This window comes from Centrocercus urophasianus, unplaced genomic scaffold, assembly GCF_019232065.1.
Source record: "Centrocercus urophasianus isolate 14NV4802_14NV808 unplaced genomic scaffold, USGS_Curo_1.0 seq_15, whole genome shotgun sequence".
Lineage (NCBI taxonomy): Eukaryota > Metazoa > Chordata > Aves > Galliformes > Phasianidae > Centrocercus > Centrocercus urophasianus.
In genome coordinates this window covers 47,278,443-47,298,286 of record NW_024884697.1, presented here as the reverse complement: position 1 = coordinate 47,298,286, position 19,844 = coordinate 47,278,443, and the positions used below count along the sequence as shown (strand labels likewise).

General features: G+C 47.5%; 2 protein-coding genes across 6 annotated transcripts; both read left to right on the top strand.

Moving 5' to 3' along the window:
• Nucleotides 1-2,266: 2,266 nt before the first annotated feature.
• On the top strand, nucleotides 2,267-9,564 carry SEPTIN3 (septin 3). Of its 4 annotated transcripts, XM_042815833.1 has the most exons (10): nucleotides 2,279-2,444; nucleotides 2,907-3,035; nucleotides 3,422-3,503; nucleotides 4,246-4,383; nucleotides 4,701-4,818; nucleotides 5,270-5,365; nucleotides 7,368-7,467; nucleotides 7,916-7,967; nucleotides 8,671-8,802; nucleotides 9,126-9,564. In XM_042815833.1, the coding sequence occupies exons 1-10, from the start codon at nucleotides 2,282-2,284 to the stop codon at nucleotides 9,241-9,243; spliced, it is 1,128 nt and encodes a 375-aa protein (XP_042671767.1). In that variant the 5' UTR covers nucleotides 2,279-2,281; the 3' UTR covers nucleotides 9,244-9,564. The 4 variants fall into 4 exon arrangements, with proteins under 4 accessions (XP_042671768.1, XP_042671767.1, XP_042671769.1 ...); XM_042815834.1 differs by lacking the exon at nucleotides 9,126-9,564 and having other exon boundaries at nucleotides 2,267-2,444; nucleotides 7,371-7,467; nucleotides 8,671-9,079; XM_042815832.1 differs by lacking the exon at nucleotides 9,126-9,564 and having other exon boundaries at nucleotides 2,282-2,444; nucleotides 8,671-9,079.
• A 1,726-nt stretch (nucleotides 9,565-11,290) lies between these two features.
• WBP2NL (WBP2 N-terminal like) lies at nucleotides 11,291-19,689 on the top strand. 2 transcript variants are annotated; one of them, XM_042816075.1, is made up of 8 exons: nucleotides 11,291-11,398; nucleotides 13,519-13,627; nucleotides 14,106-14,241; nucleotides 15,051-15,143; nucleotides 15,911-16,153; nucleotides 16,592-16,714; nucleotides 17,063-17,139; nucleotides 17,880-19,689. In XM_042816075.1, the coding sequence occupies exons 1-8, from the start codon at nucleotides 11,340-11,342 to the stop codon at nucleotides 17,925-17,927; spliced, it is 888 nt and encodes a 295-aa protein (XP_042672009.1). In that variant the 5' UTR covers nucleotides 11,291-11,339; the 3' UTR covers nucleotides 17,928-19,689. The 2 variants fall into 2 exon arrangements, with proteins under 2 accessions (XP_042672009.1, XP_042672008.1); XM_042816074.1 differs by having other exon boundaries at nucleotides 16,592-16,723.
• The last annotated feature ends 155 nt before the right edge of the window (nucleotides 19,690-19,844 follow it).

The window sequence follows — 19,844 nt, the reverse complement described above, 5'->3', positions numbered from 1 at the left end:
AAGGCAAGCATGTTTTGTGGCTCGAGGTGCCCCACAGCTCTGGCACCAGTCCCGCATGCCCTGACCTCCTGCTGGCTGGCCTTCAGTTGTCTCCTTGGATTCCTCCAAGCCAAGAGCCAAGAGATGGAAAATCATTGCACAAAGCCCTCAGGTATCCCATTGTAAAATGCGGGTTCCCATTTAGAGACTGTGTGGGAAGCACCCTACATGGAGGGAAAGGCAAGTGACTGAGACAAAAGGGGTATTCTCTACCTTGAGGCCTTCTGACCCTGAAATCAGAACTCCTAGTCCCACATCACTGATAAACAGTCCAGGAATTATTTAAGAAGGCTTCTGGAGCTTTTTTTTCCTGATCCCAGGGCTTTTTATAGGTGCTGTTGGAACCTGACTCGGAAATATGTGCTCCAGCCACTTGAGCAGTGAAGGCTACCTAGGGATGGGAGGGTATTGCATTGTCCACAGCAGTCAGCAACAGCTGTGGGCAAAGTGTCCTTCAGTGCAGTGAGATTGAGGTATGGGTTATCAGCCTTATAGTGAGCCCTGATGGTGGCTGCCAGCTCCTTCCTTCCATCTCAACCCTCTCTGCCTTCTCCCAAACTCTGGGATAGGTGGGACCCCAATGCAGGCTGCTCTGGCAGACTTTGGCAACTTGTGGCCAGGAACAACAAGCAATGGCTCTTTTTCCCTTCTGCCTTTAGTCCCCTCCATAGTTATTCCAGCATTGAAAAGATACTGAGCAAAGCTGTGTGTGGGCACTGCAAGATTTGGGGCATGGCCCAGTCATGTGAAGATAGTACAGATGGCACAGGACAGGCAGGAGAGGACAAGTGAAGGGTAGGGTAGCGAAGAGCTGGCTGACTCGTCTCTTCATGCAGCAGGGTTTTCTGGCTGGCAGCAGCTTTGAGAAAGCTGGAAAAAGACACGGGGAGCCTGAGGGGAGGCTCTGTCAGCAGGAGAGTACAGGTGAGCTGTGATGGCTGGAGGAGAGGGTTGTGAGAAGTGCTCAGATAGGCAGATCGCTTCCGCCAGCAGTGTGGGGTGTTCCCAATTGCCAGCCTGGCTTGGCCAGCACTCTCTCATGTGCCCTGGTCCCCCCCTGGTGCTGTTCCGTGGGGAGGAGAGGCAGGGGCATCCTCTAGCAGAGCTGGTTCAAGGCTGAGATTTTCAGGACCACCTATCCATGATCAAAATCTCCCCACTTTGCCCAGCTCCTGGCCTGTTCTAGCTGAGCTCTCCCTGGTGCTGTCAGTGACCCCAAAATGGCAGTCACCTGCCTGGCCACTCGCTTGCTCTTCTGCAGCCAGTGGGATCTGCTGAGAGGAGCAAAAACAAACTCTGCTGAAATGATGGAAAGGGATAATTTAGTGTGAAATAGTTGAATGGAAGTAGCATCCAGAATAAGAGGAGTGCTTACCAAGCAAAAGAGCATGCTGTCTTTGTCCTGGAAAAATAACCATCTAATGAGATAAAGCATAGTAATTAGAGTGGGAGAAGCTCCAGTTTGCAGCTGCTTGTATATGAAAGGTACTTGATTCCCATCCCCCTTTCATTTTTCTGTCCAGATCCATCCCTCATGCCTCCCTTCCCCACCAATAACAGCTTCCCTTTGTGCCTTGTCTTCTCCCAACCTCCAGCTTCCTTCTGAGGTGAGTGGGAGCTGCTCACTAATGAGGCAAGAGATGGAGATGAATGGCCAAAGCCTGTCCCAAAATGTGTGTGCCATCACCTGAAAAAAAGTCAGGGAGGCTAGGAAGCCCTCAGAGCCTTTTTCTCTGCTGGTTTGTTTTTCATGGAAGAAGCAGGGAGGGGAGGGAGGACAAAACACAGTTTACTGGTAGGCATGACAAACTGCACTGATCTGCAGGCAGCAGGCAAGTGTGGAGGTTGTGGATCCTGGTGAGAACTGGGAGGCAAATCAAGCAGGGGACACACACTGGTGCTCTAGCCCCTGATTAGGAGGAGCCTAGCCAACTTCACTAGGTGTGCTGCTGCTGTTTGGAGATAGCCATCAACATGTTCTATGCTCAAGGAGCCCTGCTTGTCCAACTCCTCATCCACAGTGATACATAGAAGAATACACTGGAAACTCAAGTGGATGTTCCTCCATGAAGAGCCTTACTGCTAAAATCTTGCTGTCTTGTTCAAGGGCTCAGCAGCCCTTGAAATGGACACTTAAAGCTACCTTCCACAGGGCAGCAGGGAGGTTCTTATCACACCTGACTGGTGATTTCTCAATCTTTCTCCCTGTGCAGGACCAGTGGAGAACAAAAACGAAGCAGCCATGTCTGAGCTAGTTCCAGAGTCACGACAAAAGCCAGTTGTGCCGATGAAACCCGTGGGCATTAATGCCAACTTACTGGGCTACATTGGAATTGACACCATCATTGAGCAGATGCGCAAGAAGACCATGAAGACAGGCTTCGACTTCAACATTATGGTTGTAGGTAGGAAGGGATTGGTGGAGGAACTGGGAACCATGGCTGGATGCACTCCCATGAGGCCAGGTGGGAGAGCAGGCCCTGAAGGGAGGGCATGAAGGATTAGACAATGCTCACTCACTCTGGGAAAATCATAGAGTCATTAAGGTTGGAAAAGACTACTAAGATCACCCAGTCCAACCATCAGCCCATCCACACCGTGCCCTCTTACCATGTCCCTCAGTGCCACATCCATACAGCTCTTGAACACCTCCAGGGATGGTGACTGCACCACCTCCTTGGGCAGTCTGTTTCAATGCATCACCACTCTTTCAAAGAAAAAAATTTCCTATTATCCAATCTGAAATGATACCCTGTACAAGACAGGGAGATACCTACAACACTTCTTCATTCTGGCTCTGTTCTTTCTGTCTGCTTCTATTGTTGGGCTGTGGCAGATGCTGTAAGCTTCCTCTTTGCAATTCTCAGGTCAAAGTGGGCTGGGAAAGTCTACGCTGGTGAACACCCTCTTCAAATCCCAAGTAAGCCGCAAATCTTCAGGCTGGAATCGGGAGGAGAAGATCCCCAAGACAGTGGAGATCAAAGCTATTGGACACGGTAAGAGCCAGCCTGCTGGGATGCGGGCGAGGCTGATGCTTCTGCCTGGTCATGCAGAAGAACCCAGTACTTTGCTGTAAGGCAGCCCTTTCTCCATGGGAAGCTGAAAGAGAAGTGCCAGGTTTAGGTGACCTCAGACATAGCCAATGTTTTTCTTATGCAGTGGTGCATTCCACTGATGTCATAGACAAAAGCAAGAGGCAGAAAAAGTGCTAGAAGTATTTCCCTTGCCAAGACACTGGTGATTCTTATCTGCACACATTTAATGCTCTATACCACTGCACAGGGATGAGGGCAGGACACTCTTGTTCTCTTGTAAGACACAGAGACTCATGATGGAGCAGGTTCCCAGGGAGGCTTATGACGATTTGCAATTTCTTTCTCAGTTATTGAAGAAGGTGGGGTCAAAATGAAGCTGACAGTGATCGACACCCCGGGATTTGGAGACCAGATCAACAATGAGAACTGGTGAGTTTTACCTCATCAAGACCTTTATGTCCCATAAGGGGCTGCAGTTATGCTTATACATGAAGTGTTGCTCAGCTACTTACCATTGGAAAATGTCTGGGATCCTGTTGCACTCAGAGGTCAGTAATTGGGATGCAGAACTTTGAGCACCATGTGTTTACGTGTGTGCTCAAAGGTATGTGCACGTTAAATTGTGAGTGCTTATTTCTACGCCTTAAAAACCTTGCCCTCACTCAAACACTAGGAAACACCTGCCCTCCTTCTGTTCTCAACCCTTCACCCCCCAGTACAGGTAAAATGCAGTCATGCTGCCAGACCAACTCACTGCCATGGAACCAGGCAAAAAACTGTAATCCCCTTCTCAGACTGAATTCCACTGAATTCTACATGTGCTCCTTTAGCTGAAAATTGAGCTGTTCTGCCCAGAATCAGGCAACTCAAATTTTTCCAGCATTTCTCACAGAGACTGGTCCCCAGCAGCCCCTGGCATGGCACCATCAGGTCTTTTCTCCCCTCTTCCACTGATTTAACTTCTGAATTCCATAGCAGTTTGCTTAGTTGGAAAACTCTTAAACATCTCCGCTGGTGGTGGGTTGTTGTTTTGTTTGTTTGTTTGTTTGTTTTGTTTTGTTTTTCCTTAATGCCAAACTCTGCTTTAATGCTGTCAGAGCTGGGAACGCTGTAGGCAGGAATCTGAGGAGATTTGTACCTTTCTATTCACCTCTTTCTCCCACCTTAACAGCTGGGAGCCTATTGAGAAATACATCAACGAGCAATATGAAAAATTTTTGAAAGAGGAAGTGAATATTGCAAGGAAGAAACGAATTCCAGACACACGAGTGCACTGCTGCCTCTACTTCATCTCCCCCACGGGCCACTCGTACGTACGCAGTTCCCTGTCCTTCCTCACCCCCTTCATGCCACTGTGGCAGATATACACCCTGTACTGCTCAGTCACAGTCGCAGGACCAGGATTCCTACCAGCTGGGCTTAATTTGGCATTAATTTGGCTTAGCTTAATTTGGCAGGGCTTGAAAGGGTCTGACAAAGGCAGGAGAAACACCACTGTGCTTTCTTTGGGAGTGGGCAGGATGGATGGGAACATGGAGGCCTCACAGATGCCCTGATGCTGGGAGTCACTAGAAGGGCAAGGAGGGTAAAGTGACCCCTTCCATGTTGTTCCTTCTTGGGCTGCAGCCTGCGGCCCTTGGACCTGGAGTTCATGAAACATCTCAGCAAAGTAGTGAACATCATCCCGGTTATTGCCAAGGCTGACACCATGACCTTGGAGGAGAAGACCGAATTCAAACAAAGAGTGAGTATTTCTCCTTCTGCATGGGATCCCTCCCTTCCCTCCCTGGGAGATGGGAGAGATGAGCCATGTCATTTCTGCTGGGACTGCAGTTCAGTCCCCAAGGCTCTCAGAGTCCAGTTTGGATTGGTGGGTAAGTCCTGGCACTGCCCTGAAGATGCAGCTGTCCATGGCTCTGAGATCACATCCGTTAGAGGAGGAAGAACAGTGGGCATCCCTATGACATTCCATGATATGTTCTGTCATGGGAATTACAGAGCCAAACAAGCAGATGGGGCTGGGGAACAAAGACTTGTCACTGTTGCCATGTGTCCTCGCTTTGCACACCTGGAAGGGACAGTCCTTCCAGCCCTTCCCCACTGTAAAGACGTCCCAGATATGTCTGCCCAACCATCCTGCCTGCCTTCCCTTTAGGTTTGTGTTGCTTTGTGCTGCAAAATTTCTCTCTGCCCAGGTGCGCAAAGAGCTAGAAGTGAATGGGATCGAGTTTTACCCCCAGAAAGAATTTGATGAGGACTTGGAGGATAAAACAGAAAACGACAAAATCAGGGTAGGAAACATTTTATTGTGGGAGGGGAAAGGGTGGTTGAGAGCTGGTCAGATTTAATGAGTGAACAGATGTGTCACTAGGTTTTAAGTGCTTTGTGGTCCCTGAGTGAAAAGTGCAATGGACACAAGAGAATGCCATTCATCCTTCCTAGTTTAATTTGTCCCTGTGATGTTCACAGGGTGCTAGGAAGGCTGAGTGAGAAAGAAAGGACTCTACTTTGCCTCCTCTTGCTGAATGCCATTTGGCCTCTGCTAAGGATGAAAGGGCAAGCTCATTCCCTGTCCCAAACAACCTTCTCTTGAGCTCAGGCCAAACTCTACCTGAAAAGTAATTCAGTGCTTTGCCCTGCTAATTCCTATGAGAAGGGATATCTCATTCTTCCTACCTCAGAAAAGTAGAAACCATCTAATTTCCAGCCTGTGTTTGTTCATGGACAGGTTGTACCCAGGATTATATGTGTTCTTGTGCCAACACTGACTCAAACATTTCCCCTACCTACTGGTCCCATCAGCTAAAGAACAATCTTATCCTGCACTGGCCTTTTTCTGGTCATCTAAATGAGACAAGCTCCTTTGGTCGAGCTTCCATTCTCCTGTATTACATCACCACTTTTTTATGTGCCTACTCTAGTTTGATTGGATTTTCTGGCACTGGTGTGGGTACCCAATACTCCTCTGTCTTTTCTGAGATCTGAACTGCTAAGCCCTTGGACTACATGTGCTCTCTAAAAATCACATCACACTGGTGACTCGTGGTCATCTTGTGACTGACTGGCACATGGGGTCCTTCCCCTCTTTCAGTCATTGCTTGTGCACAAACTCAAAAGTCATAGCAGAACTTGTTGGTGTTCCCTAAATGCTATTCTTTGTGCCTCAAACTTACTTAGATTTTCCTGGATAATAACCCAGTCTGCCTCTGTACTGACAACACCTCCTGGCTTTGTGATGCTACTGCATTTAGTTAGTCCACTCATTATTTTTAGGGCTAAACTATTCATGGAAATATTGTCTTCCACATTAGTCGTCAAGAAACTCTAGCAGTAACTAACTGCCTGGCAGCCTGACACTTGCTCCTTCAAGCTCCCTAGCTGCCACAGCCCCAGCAGAAATTCCCACCTCCCCCAGATTCATTAATCATTTCCCATTTGGCAACACATCACACGCTCTGGGGAGACCAGATGGGTTTTGCTTCTTTTCCAAACTGTTACTGTTTGAGAGGAAGGCACCACAATTTGTTCTGTACTTCAGCCTAATTGCTTTGGGTTTGGTAGTCTCACATGTAAGAAATAAACTTAATAATAAAGAGTAAATAATAATAAAATGTCCCACTCCTGTGGTAATTGCAATCCCTTCCCAGGTCCAGGGAAGTCTACAAAGCAGGATAAATCTATGAACAGCAGACAGCTTTATGGGTAGTAGAATCTCTCACAGTCTGTTCTCTGGAAGCAGGAACTTTCTCCCTGTGCATAAAGATATCTTGATCCACAGTAGTTTCACCTACTGTCCCACTTCCCAGGGTTTTCTGGCCTTCCTCAGTACAACCATTTCAGTAATTGAGCTTTGAATATTCATATGTTCTGTTGAGGGGATTGTGAGATTTTCTAGCGAAGAACTGCAAACTTGATGAGAAATACTCTCTGCAGGGTATTCCTGTGAGGAGCCCCAGGATGATAGACACTCACCTGGTATGCCAAAGCACCTCCTCTCTTGTCACCTTGCCCTTCAGAAATGCTGGAGATGTGTGCAGAAAAGCTTTACTCCCTTCTCTGGAGACTTTGGCATTGATTTAAGGTACACACTAAGCCCAGGGGGTGCAAGAACACCAGTAAAGCAAGAGCCCAAAATGCTATGGATAGCAATGATGAGTGGAGTTTTGCTGTGGAGAATCCTCCCTTGCAGAAGGCTTTGCATTTGATGAGGTGCGAGGAGGAGAGGTGGCTAAGGAACAGTGATGGTGCTGCTCAGAACAGGTTTGATAGATGTCTCCACATATCTTTCCCTAGCAGGAAAGCATGCCCTTCGCAGTAGTGGGCAGTGACAAGGAGTACCAAGTGAATGGCAAAAGAGTCCTGGGCAGGAAAACACCTTGGGGAATCATTGAAGGTAAGGAAAGTCTTGCTTTTGGGAGATAATAACAGGGTCCTGATAACACTTCCCATAGCTATTTTCCCATGCCTTTCGCCTTTGTGGTTGGTTTTTGTTTGTTTGTTTGTTTGAAACTGAGCAATAAGAGAACTCTCAAATTGCTCTGCTTGGAGAGAACTGCCATTGTCAATGTGCTACCACTATTGCTAACTGGCAGAACCATCCTCAACACCATGGGGTGTGTGAAGCTGATCTCCTTGGTTTTCCTGTGAAAACCCACCTGTGACCACTCCGCATATCTGCTCAATGCCTGAGAGAGCTTGTCTGCTGTTCACACAACTGTCCATTCTTTCTGAAGCATGCCACCTGAAACATGCATGTCCCATAGCAATGACCATCCCATGCTCTGTAACCACAAACAGGTTGCTGAAAAATCAATTGTAACATTTCCTTGCTTTCTTTTCAGTGGAAAACCTCACTCACTGTGAATTTGCCCTGCTTCGAGATTTTGTCATTAGGTAAGGCCACAGTCATGCCCATGATTTAGGGTTTTTAGTTAGGTACTATGGTTAGGTCATGGTTGGACTTGATGATATTTGAGTTTTTTTCCAGCCTGAGTGATTCTATGATTCTATGATTCTCATCTCTTGATGAGAAGGGAATCTTCCTGAGACCCACATAGAGTGAAATAGCCCTTATGGGAGGGAAGATAAAGCACTTTTCAGGCAGTAAAATCTTATGTGGGGCAGGGTTGGATTGAGTTTAGGGGTATTACTCTAGTGCCTCTCTTGACCACTGTGTCAAGTAGGTGCTGGTTTTCACGTATGATCTGGACACATCAAGAAACACAGGGTAATAGCACCCTTCTTTAATCCTATTAATTGCATTAGGTTCCAACAACTTCTAGTTGTTGCTGACATAGGTTTGGATTGAAGTCAGTGATAAAGAATCCACTACCCCATCCTAGACCATCTTTTCAGTGGTGCTGCCCAGTGACAGGGTAGGGGGCACAGAGAGAGACTATAGTCCATTTCCTGCATCCTGCCTACACACACAGATATTCCATCTCTCTGTTGCATTATGGCACCTGTATAGGAAGAGGGTAAGTTTGCTAACCAGACTGACTGGAGAACTGACTGGAGAATACAGTGATGGACAGAAAGCTAACACTGATAGCACTGATGATGGTAATCATATCCTCTTTCACTTTGTCCCACGCAGGACTCACCTTCAGGACCTGAAAGAAGTGACCCACAACATCCACTACGAGACCTATAGGGCCAAGAGGCTGAATGACAATGGAGGGCTGCCCCCCATGACCTCTGAGACAGAGGAAAACCATGAAAGTAACCTGTGAATGACACCCCTGACATCACCTGGTGTCTCTGGATATGACAACCCATCCCTGCTACCCCTGGCTCTAGCACGAGCCTGTCTCTGAAGCGTGTGGAGCATCCTCTGTGTGTGTGAGAGGGTGCGTGTGTGTGCGTGTGCCTACCTGTGTGCCAGAGGGGGACCAAAGGCATCTTCTCTGCCCTTCCCAAACTGTCCTCATTCTCGGTTTGTATTTTGCACAGTGGACTGTCTGTCATCTTCCTTTCTCTCGTTGCTGTGTCTCAGCTGTGTGTCTTATCTGGGGGAAGTGGGGGTGGGGGAATAACTTATGGGGGCAAGAGGGCTTTGGAAGTGGGATGTGTGGGGCATGCTGGGGTCCTGTTTTTATTCCTTGGGGATGTGGCACGGAGAGACTCTGGGGCAGATGGCAGAGTTCTTTGTGGGTGGGAAGGTAGCTGACTGCTCAGGGAGGATGGTGGCACAGCATTTTATCTCCATTTTTTGCTGTGGCTTGCAAAGTGAAATGGCACCTTGGAAGTGAATAAATGGGAGAAGTGACAGATTGACAGGTTTTGTGGTTCAGGGAAAGTGAGTGGTAGAAGGAGGCAGGTTGTGAGCCGTAGCATCTATCTGAGAAACATCAAAGTAATTGGGGGAAAGAGCCGTATTTTCCAGAATTAAAGAATAAAAGAACACCAAGATGTCTTCCTTGGTGTCCACTGGTGATGGGAACACAAGAAATATCTTCTCCTCACCAAAATATCTATGTTTGTCACTCCAGCAGCCCCAGCAGCCCCAGCCTGTGCTAATCCCCTGCCCCTCATACAGCTCTCCTGCCTCCCATGTCCTCTCCTTTACTTTTGTCTTCACTCCCTTTTAACCCTCTATAGCTTTCTCCCTTTCTCTCCTTATCTCACTTTCTCTGCTCCCAACACTTTCTGTCCTTCAAAATCTTCCCTTTCTGAGTCCTTTCCTCCTTCTTTGCATTCACCTCTTCCTTATCAACGTGCTTTTTGTGTCATATTGAAAAGCTGCTGTTTCACCTTCACTTGGAGGAAGCATGGAGAGAAGGTAAAAACCCATAAGGAGAAATATGCAGGGTTTTACTGGAGGCTAAATTATAGATTCATAGAATCATTATAGTTGGCAAAGACCTCTAAGATCACTTTGTCCAACCATCAACCGACCACCACCGTGCCCACTAACCATGTCCACATGTGCCACGTCCACATGATTCTGGAACAACTCCAGGGATGATGCCTCTGAGAGGGCTCACAACTGCCCTGAGCACGGCAGTCTGCTCTCATCTAGAAGAAGCATGTACCCAGCTGCCAGGGGCTGCACCCCAGGAGAACATCTGGTTGCATTGGCAGCGCACATGCAGAAGGTTATGGTGTGGGATGATAGTGCTGCAAGTACAGGGAAGTATGTGGGGTTGGGAGGAGGCTGGAAAGGCTGGCATGACTGAAGCAAAGCCTGAGGTTTGTGGACAGAGATGTTCAGGGCCAGGATGAGATTGATCCAAGTGTTGCGAAACCATCTAGAAGCGCGTGTTTGTATTGTGGCTTTCTGTGGTGCTGTCTTTGCAAAGCTAATGTCTCTTCCATCCCACTCCCATCCATCCACACACACCAGCTCTTCTCAGCACTGCCAGGACACGAAGGTCTTCTCAGCCTTTCTCATCCTTTTCCCCCACCACATTCATAGCATTCAGTACTTCACGCAGCCTCGTACCCACCATCCCACCTCAGCACCAGGCTTCTTCAGCCTTGACAAGAACTTTGCTCCTCACTGTTATCTGCAGCCACCATAAAGGCCTTGCAGAGGTCACGCTGCTACAGACACATCAGCCGTCATGGGGTAAGAGCCTCCCAGCTCATGCCACCAGCAAGCCACTTCAGCTCTCCACAATGTATCACTGGAGCATGATGGTCACCAGGCAAGAGATGTCCCTGTGTCATCTGCCATGATGCCAGACCCAGTCAGGGCATGGCAGAGCTGGAACTGCTGGCAGCAAAGCTGGAAGTGCTTCCATGCCTGAACCTTGGGCTGTGGCCACGCGGTTTGCTCTGTATGTGTAAGATTCTGGGGGGATTGGTTGTAATGAAGTGGTTTTGATGCTCTGCTCTGTAATTTCCTACAGTGAACTGTTTTTAAGAGATGCATAAAGGCCCACTGAGAAAAGCAAGCTTGGTGTCCTTCAATGCCACAGCAAACCCTACACAGACACAAGCTCTTCAAGTGGGGCAGCACAGGGCAGGTGGGGAGATGCCTGCAGAAAGGCACAGACCCTCACGAGTCAGGCCTATTCAAGGCCAACAGAGGCCCGTGGGCTCCTTGACAAGGTTCCACGCTCCAGAAGAAGGAAAAAAAAAGCATAAAAACACGCGAAAAACCCCACAACAAGCAGCTCCCTGAAACCAGGCAGCGAGCAGAAATAAACAGCACGCCTTCCACAGCGACCGGATGTGACGTCACACAGAGTCATGCGGCGGAAGCGTCAGCCGGATGTGACGTCACACACAGGGGGTCAGGCGGCGGAAGCAGCGGCAGCCATGGCGCTCAATAGGCACCACTCGAAGGAAGGCGGTGTCGTCGTCCCCAATGCTGAGAGGTACCGGCGGGCGGGGGCGGACCCACGGCCACGGGAGAAGCCCTGTGCCGGGCCCGCGGGCGGGGAAAGGGTTCGGGTTGTTGCTGGGCTGTTCTGGGGGCTTTGGGGCCGCGTCTTGTCCTGGGTGGGTAGGGCTGCCCGGCTGTGGTAGTCGCAGCCTGCGCCTCGTGCTGCTCAGGTTAAGGGGCGGTTTGAAGGGTGTTTGAGGTCTCCGGAGAGGGCTGTAGAAGTGGCGAAGGGCCTGGAGGGCAGGGCGTGTGGAGAGCGGCTGTGCTCCCCTGGTTGGCTGAGAGCAGAGCTGAGGGGGGACCTGATGGCGGCTGCAGCTCTTCACAGGGAGCGGAGGGGCAGCGCTGAGCTCTGCTCTGTGTGACAGCGACGGGGCCCGAGGGAGCGGCATGGAGCTGCGTCAGGAGAGGGGCGGCTGGGGGTCAGGGTCTGCTGGGGGCCAGCGCACGGCCTCAGGCTGCCGGAGTACAAGGGGCTTCTGGTCCGTGCTGTCTGACATATGGTCTTTTTTGGGTAATCCAGTATGGAGCCAGGCCACGTAGAGCTCAGGTCTGAGAGCCCAAACTGTTCTCCAGGGCAGTGTTGAGCCATTGGCACTCAGCTGTCCTGTGACAGCCCTGAGTGGGTACAAACCAGCTCAGCAGCATAATCATGCATGGATGGCAGTCTTGCTATTTGTTTATGTGAGTGCTTGGGCAGGAGTAAGCATTAAGTGACCACATAAATTCTTCCCACTGAAGCAAACAAACCTGAAATTCTGCTGTGTTATGTGGTTTGGGAAGTACTCTGGTAAGGTTCTGAGTGTTGAGGAGATAGTTTGTCTTATCTTGGGAGAATATTCCACCTTTGTAACTTGAAAATAGATCTCTGCTGCATTTGTCACTCCCAGGCATTGACAAAATCTACATATAACTGAATGATAAAGTCCCTGCAGACTTTTTGTCAGGGCTTTCCCCCGCCCCACCTCATTAAAGCTAGACTTCTTAATGTCCTCCTTCTAGGGTAGCAGAATTTTTCAGATATATGTTATTATATATTATGTTTTCTCTTCCCTGAATAGCGTGCAGTGTGAAAGTACTGTGCTCTTGGTTGTTTTCACATATCCTGGCCCTGCTGGTTCTTCCTGATGATTTTGTAGTTTCCTGATGTGATCTGATTTCTACAATGTACTGATCGGAATGTGTAAAATAACTTTAGATCCAGTGTTGAATTTGGGTTTTGTTTTTTCTTTTTCCGTGCCCTTGAACCAAAAAAACACCTCAGATTTTTTTACCCACTGAAACAAGCGGCAAACTTGTGGCATCCAAGGTTCTGTTTATTCTGCAGCTTCCTTTACTGAGTGCTGTGTTTGGAGTTTGCCCTCTCAGTTCAGTGATGCTCTTTCCCAGAATGATTATTTCAGTTTTCCTTAAAATGTATTTAATTTTTCAGGTCACTCCGTACCCCTGGTGTTTCCAGTTCCCATCTCTTTGTTCCCACATGATTTTACTAGCAGAGTCTGCTAATGTTCCTGTAGATAACCAGCAATAGCAGTAACAGTCTTATTGCTGACATTTATGGCTCCTTGTTTTGTTTTTTTTTCCTTAGCACAGCACTCCTCATCACAAATGTTTCCTTAAGTCATGTGAAGTAGGGTCAGCAGTGAGGGTACTGTGAAGCAATTTCCTGAGCTCATGCAGTAGGTGTGGCATTCAGGCAATTTTGTTTTCCCCTCTGCTGGCCAGTCCTGGATGTGATCATGGAGAGGGGTTTGCTCTGAGGTCATACCTTGACTTCAGGAGTGGATATCAGAAAGCTCATCCTGTTCTGTGCCCTGGCAGGCTCAGACTCAGGCTGTTGCCTATGCAAAGAGAGCAATTCCTTTAGCTTCATTCTGGAGGCAGCTTCTCTTCCTCTTGTTTAAAGTTTCCCTTTGTGGAGGAGGAGCAGGGCTTGTCAAAGGTGAGAGGACGAATTCTTCCACTCTGCACGAGTTAACCTTGTGCATCCAAAAGAAAAACTCCAGACCCTGTGTTAGAATTGAGTGTGTTGGGATAATGTTTAGGATTTGTGTGATGGATGTCTGTGCATTAGAGCTGAGGTTGTCTCCAACTAGTCTGATTTCCTCCTAGCATTCTCAAGCAGTGTAAAGATGTGGAGCTCTCCTTCAGTGACGTGACTGGCAAGCCTGAAGCCTTCAAAGGCACCAAGAAAGGAATGCTGTATCTCACACCATACAGGGTAAGTCTGATGCCAATGGGGCTTCCCTTTTCTCCAGGGGTCTCACAGGCTTTGGACAACAATCATAGCTGGAGGCAGGAGAAGTGATTTTTGTTATGGGAGGAACCACTGTAAATCCTAGATAAGAGAAAGCCTGGTGGAAATAGGGCAGTCTGAGTCTGTGTCTGTCCCAATCACCGTGTTGTGATTTAATGCAACATGTTAGTAGGTAATTACTTCACTGGAAAACTCTCATAAATTATCCTTTAAAATGAAATGTCTGTGTGTGTCCTAAACAGTATGCCGTTTTGGAACCTGCAGTGTTCATGTGAGTGAGTCATGCCCTCTGATCTGTTTGGCATCCCATTGCATGACTGCTGTGAAACAACACAATATGTTCTGGTAGTAGGGGTTACATTATCTTGTTTTTGGATGCTGCTGCAACTAGGACTCCATAACCTGATTAACTAATTCCAGAGTGTTCCTTCCTGTCTTGCAGATGATCTTCGTGTCCAAGGGCGAGGATCCCATGCTGTCTTTTATGATGCCATTTTATTTGGTGAAAGGGTGCTCTATTGAGCAGCCTGTTTTCTCTGCTAATTACATCAAAGGACAGATTCAGGCTGAGGCAGGAGGTGCGTGTCTGTGCTTCGTAGACTGAACTCTTCCCAGTCCTTTTCTGCTGGATGTGCTTAGTGCACAGGACAGATGGATGGTGTAGCTACAGCAGCACAGTTCACACGTCTATGCTAATGTAACTAGTATCTATTCATCTTTAACCTCACTGTTGCTTTCTGTCCCCCAAAGCTAGTAGCTCACTTTTTGCAGGGTGGCTTTTTAATCTTGTCACTTCTGTCTTGCAGTGGACGCCATGCTTACTTGGTTTCTTCCTGTTCTCATTTCCTCCTGTATTTGGCATGGAAGAGTGGACAGTTGGCCATATCACTAGACACTGATGCTGGTTTAAATAGTACCCACTGGTGTTTTCTGGAGGCCAGCAGGCACTTTACAGCTTGGATGCATTTGCATGCATCTAGAATGCTGCTGTGTGTCACTGATTAGCTTTCTTTCCTACCTGGTGATGTAACTGTGTTGAGACTTAAAGTCACAGTCATGATCAGACATGGGGGACTGCAGGAGGCAAGGCAGGGATTCAAACCAAGTCTTCTGGTTCAAAATTTTTCTCTTTTTCTTGGAATTAGTTTATGTGTATTTTGATGGCATCTGGCCTATGCTGTTGATTGCTGTTCCTAACAATGCTTTGTGACTGGGTTGTCTGGATTGTCATAAGCCCACTTTCTCAGGTTGAAATCTTTAAAACAGTGGTTTTAAAATATTTCTAAGATGAGAAAGAATAAAAATAAGTTGAACATTAACTGTTTTGCTGTCTTGACTGCTACCGAGGTGGTCAATAATCTGTTTCAATTTTAATTCTCTCTCCTAGGTGGCTGGGAAGGGCAGGGAACGTTTAAACTGACTTTCAACAGTGGAGGAGCCATTGAGTTTGGACAGCTGATGTTCAAAGCTGCCTCTAGTGGTAAGAGATCTTCAGAGCCTGTAGTTCTCCTATGGCTGGCTGAGCTGGTTAGGAGGAGGTGCTCTTTTTCACATTCTTGAAGCGTGTGGAGAGGGAGAGAGAATTTACACTGTACATCTTCCACATCAGTGTTATTTTGTTTGTTGGTGTTTTTTTTTGTTTGTTTGTTTTTTTCAAATCCTTTTTCTTTATTTTGACTTACTGCTTTATGCAATCAGAACATGCTGGAGTTTGGCTTCTGAGGTGGCTTACCTTTTTCTGTGGAGCCTGATATCTCCTGGAGGGGGGGGGGATTGAAACATGATGATGGAAAAACTGATCCCTGTACTTTCCCTCAACTCTGATAGTTCTCTAATAGTGAAGTGAGGTGGAGGAAGTTTTTTGCAGAAAGAAAAAACTAAGAAATTTTATGTTTAAAACTTCTGAAAGGAAAGAGATATAAAATCTATTCTGATAAGGAAATTTTAAAACTATTGGTACTTAAAACAATTTGGTACTTTAAAACAATAGTTTATTCTAGTTAGAGCCATGTATTTGGGTTGTTACTTGACTGCTTGTTTGCAACTGGCTTCCTTTAGCACCATGTGAATTTACAGCAAAGCAACTATAGTTCAGTCCTTTTTAAGCACAGTACTTTGCTGCGACTGCGTAGTGAGCATCTCTGGAATTTAGATGATTGGTCTACGTGAATGGGACTATTTTCTTTTTATTCCATGCAGTCAGTTGCAGCAAAAAGATGTCTGACTTAATAAATATGTGCTCTTTAGCTTCCAGTGGAGCTCCTCTCCAGCCCCCTGGCTATGGATACACACCTGTACCTGGAGGGTATTCCCCTGTCCCACCTGCTCCAGGTGGCTATGCACCTGCTCCAGGAGGATATGCACCTGCACCGGGGGGCTATGCTCCTCCTCCACCACCTCCAAATGGTCCTTATCCTTATGCACCACCTCCAATGAATGCATATGGACCTGCTCCCCAGCCCATGGGGTATCCGTATGCCCAGAATCCAGGTATGGAAGTGGTGTGATGATGTGTGGTGGGGTTTGTTGAGTATTAGTTGTAAAAAATGTTGATGCTGTGGATTTGTTGAGTATTAGTTGTAAAAATGTTGATGCTGTGGTGAGGTTTATTGTAGTTTTGTTTCCATCAAGGGTCCTTATCCTTGCAAAGTCTGTCATGGTCTTGGTTACACCTGTGTGTCTCTCTAGTTGCAGCTGAACAGGAGGTAGGAGGTGGGAATGCAGTATGTAGACTGTGCTGCTTCTTGACAGAATTGTTGCCTGCTGGTGTGGCAGGTGTTAGCAAGATGTAAAATTGCAGCTGCCTGCATCCTCACTGAGCTTTCCTCACTGATCTTCCCTCTTGCCCAGGACTGGGCCTGGGAGCTTGCTGTCCCTCTCTTTTGTCACCGTAGTCCAAAGTATCAGTCTGGTGTCATCTCTTTTCAGGTATTTACCCACCACTCCCCAACATGAATTCCACCAATGTGTTACCTCCTCCTCCCCCCTACTCTGGACCATCTCCTGCAGGACCCTCAGCCCCACCAGCTTCCACGCCCTGGGTGGACTCAGGTATGCCAGGTAAGCAGATTTGATACAAAAGGCTGCTCAGGGGTTGGGGCAGCGGGTGACACTGGGGGCACCCAGCTGCTGCTGTTGCAGGAGCTGTTATCTTGATCTCTTTTTTGAGGTAATGGGTCTTGCAAGGCACTCAGCTCTGTGTTATACAGCTTGTGGTCATCTTCAGCTGGTTTTCAGACTTCCTGAAGTGCTGTGAATTCAAGACAAACTTGCTGTGATAGCTCCTGTCTCTTGGGACGTTTCTTGACTCCTCAGAAAAGCTGTGGCTGGGCTGGAGGGTGGGGTGGCTGTGTAAGAAACAGGCCTGCCTTATGTTTGCTCCTTCTCTTTCCTTTCTAGGGAACAGTAAGGCCATGGAAGCCGCTTCCAGTGCGTATTACAACCCTGCTAACCCACACAATGTCTACATGCCCATGGTAAGTACTGTGCCTCTGGTCTGTGTGTGTCTGCTCTTCCATTGCGTAGAGAGGCAAAAGTTTGCTTTCCTAGTGAAGTTTAGAGTGCCTTAATTTTGAAAAAGCACAGAAAATGTTCACTTTCCTGGGAGGAGGCATGGATGACAGTGCCATGAAGAAAGTTTGTTAAATCTTTGATCAAGAAAGGAGGACGTTAAGATTCATCCAGCAGTGGCAGCTTAGTACTTGTCTCATTCTTATGTGCATAAAATAGTTGCATGTACACAGTGAGTAGAGCTTTCTGTTTCTGTAATGTTTGGAAGTGGGAAGAGTTAAAGAAGAATGGGTCATATAAGGACAACAGCCTTTGTGTTTTCTCACTTGTGCTTTTTTCTGGGCTGCCTGGGAGAGGTCTGCCATGGTTCAGTGAGTGGCAGCTGGTAAGCAGGCTGTAGCTACATTTGGTGTGGGCTGGGTCAGAGTGAAAGCAGCAGCAGAGACAAAGCCCTGGTAGCGGAGATATAGATTTAAAACAGAGCTTTTGTTATCTGTTTTCAAGGGGATGTTCAATGGAAATAATATGGGAGGTAGCATGTATGCTGGAGCATTAACTGATGCTGGAGAGGGATGATGCAGTGCATGATAGCTTAAAAAACAGCACTCAGCTCTGGCAGTAACTTCTTGTAAGTCAAGCCTGAGAATCTCTGAGAAGAGCTCTTCATGAAGCAGGCAGGATTGTTGACTACTGTATCTCTTTCCAGGATCAGCCACCTCCTTATGCACCTCCTGAAGATAAGAAAAACAACTAACAGACGGAAATTGCAGCCAGCCTCCCACACTCTCTCTCCCAGAAGACAATTTGGCTGTCACTACCCATTGGGTTAGCGTATCTCTGTGTTTCTCTGTGTATGTACAATGTGTGTAGTGCTGGGCAGCTGAGCATCTGCCCTCCTTAAACGTTAAGTGACTGGCAATACAAGGCAGAACAATAGCACTTTCCTGCTGCTTTGCTTTATCTCATGGGGTCAAAGCACTAACCTTTTGCTCTGCCTTTGGCTTGAGGAGAGAGATGGACTTCTTAAACCAGTAGATCACATCACTAATCTATGAGTCAAATACAAAAGCTGTGGCATCTTCGAGTAAAACTACTTGCAGTGCTGAACTTCTCTTCTGAAGCACCATCAAAGAAGAAAATATAGAAAGCCATGAAGTTTCCTTGCATAAACTGAAAAGGTGTTAAATTTCCTTAAACTGTGGCACAGCTCAGCATACTCTGGAAATCCTGTGTCGTGCTGGAAGCACATTTCTTTTCCTGTCCTGAACTAACAGTCATGGGGTGACACGCTTGGGAAATGCGTCCTGAGAAGCGCTGAAGCATTTGGGGCTGTGAGCTGGAGATGGACCCCAGCTCAGCACTAGCTCTAGAAGGGTCAATCCTACTGCACTCCTGGGTAGCCAGGGGAGTTTCTGGGCACAGGCATGCCTGCTTTGGTTGCAGCAGATCATCTGCTAGTATTTCTGTGTCCTTTCCTATTTAACTGTAACCTTACAAAATAGGGAAGTGCTCAGGTGCTGCCCTCCCTGGTGGAGGGCCTGCATTCCCTGATGTCTCCTTGTTTTCTGCTGTGAGGTGCAGCTGTAGATGCTTGGTCATCTGATGCTGCTGGCAAAAGTGCTCTGAGAAATTTAACTGAAAGCAAGCAGTGACCCCCATAAAATCAGCCTGCCTTTGTAGACCTTGAGTAGATCAGCAGGAGTGTGCTGCAGAGCGGTAAGTTGAGCTCTACAGGCATGTGAATTGGTTTTCTTTTCACCTTCCTGGAAGCAAGTCTGTATCTGTGCAATGATCCTGTGTCACAGTTATTCTTGCATAGTGGAGTCAAGCTGAGCAGGAACCTGCTGCCTCCAAGCAAAATGTGTTATGCTATGAAGATAACTCGACACTGGCCTTGTCAGGAGATCCCACAGTGCTGGCTCCCTCTGCTGAGGAAGCTTGTGCCACCATGCCTGTGTGATGAGGAAAAAGTGGCTTTTGTCTTTTCGTTAGGCCACAGCAGCCAGGTCATGCATGCCTATACCTGAGCAGCAAGGGTAGGTGCTGCAGAAGTGGAATTTGGTTGCTCGGAGCTGCAGTACTCAGGCGTGGTGTTACTAATGCTTGGGTCTCTTGCAGAGGCTGTGGCTGCTCAGCCCCAGCCTTCCTTCCTCTTTAGGACACAGTGCCATTAAGCCTGCTCTGACAAAAGCCCCTCTAGTCTGGTGGAGACCCGTGTGATCCTTTATATATGGGATAACTGTACTTCTTTTCACAGCCTTCCTACCTTCACAGTGAAGGGGAAGGTCTCTCTTTCCTTTTAACCTGTGTGTGTCAGGACCTTCTTGTAAATCAGGCTTGCGTGACTTAAATTGTTGAATTCTTAAAGCAGCCCTGCGTGGGGAGGAAGGTAAATTTCCTTATTTAGAAACACCTCTGATGTTTGAGTTAGAGGTGTTCAGATGACTCTGTATTTTAAAAAGTTTGTAACTTTTGAATTGCACTTTAATACAGAAGCATTGATACTTGCCTGTTCACTGGGGTGTGTGTGTGCATTGTGTTGACTGTCATTGATCCTGCCTGGTGCCTAGGAAGCTGCAACAAAGAGGGACCACTGTGGCTGTTCTCAGGTTGTGAGCCAGTTTTCCTCCTGCACAGCCACACTGGAGCCAAGTAATCTGGTGGGGCAGAA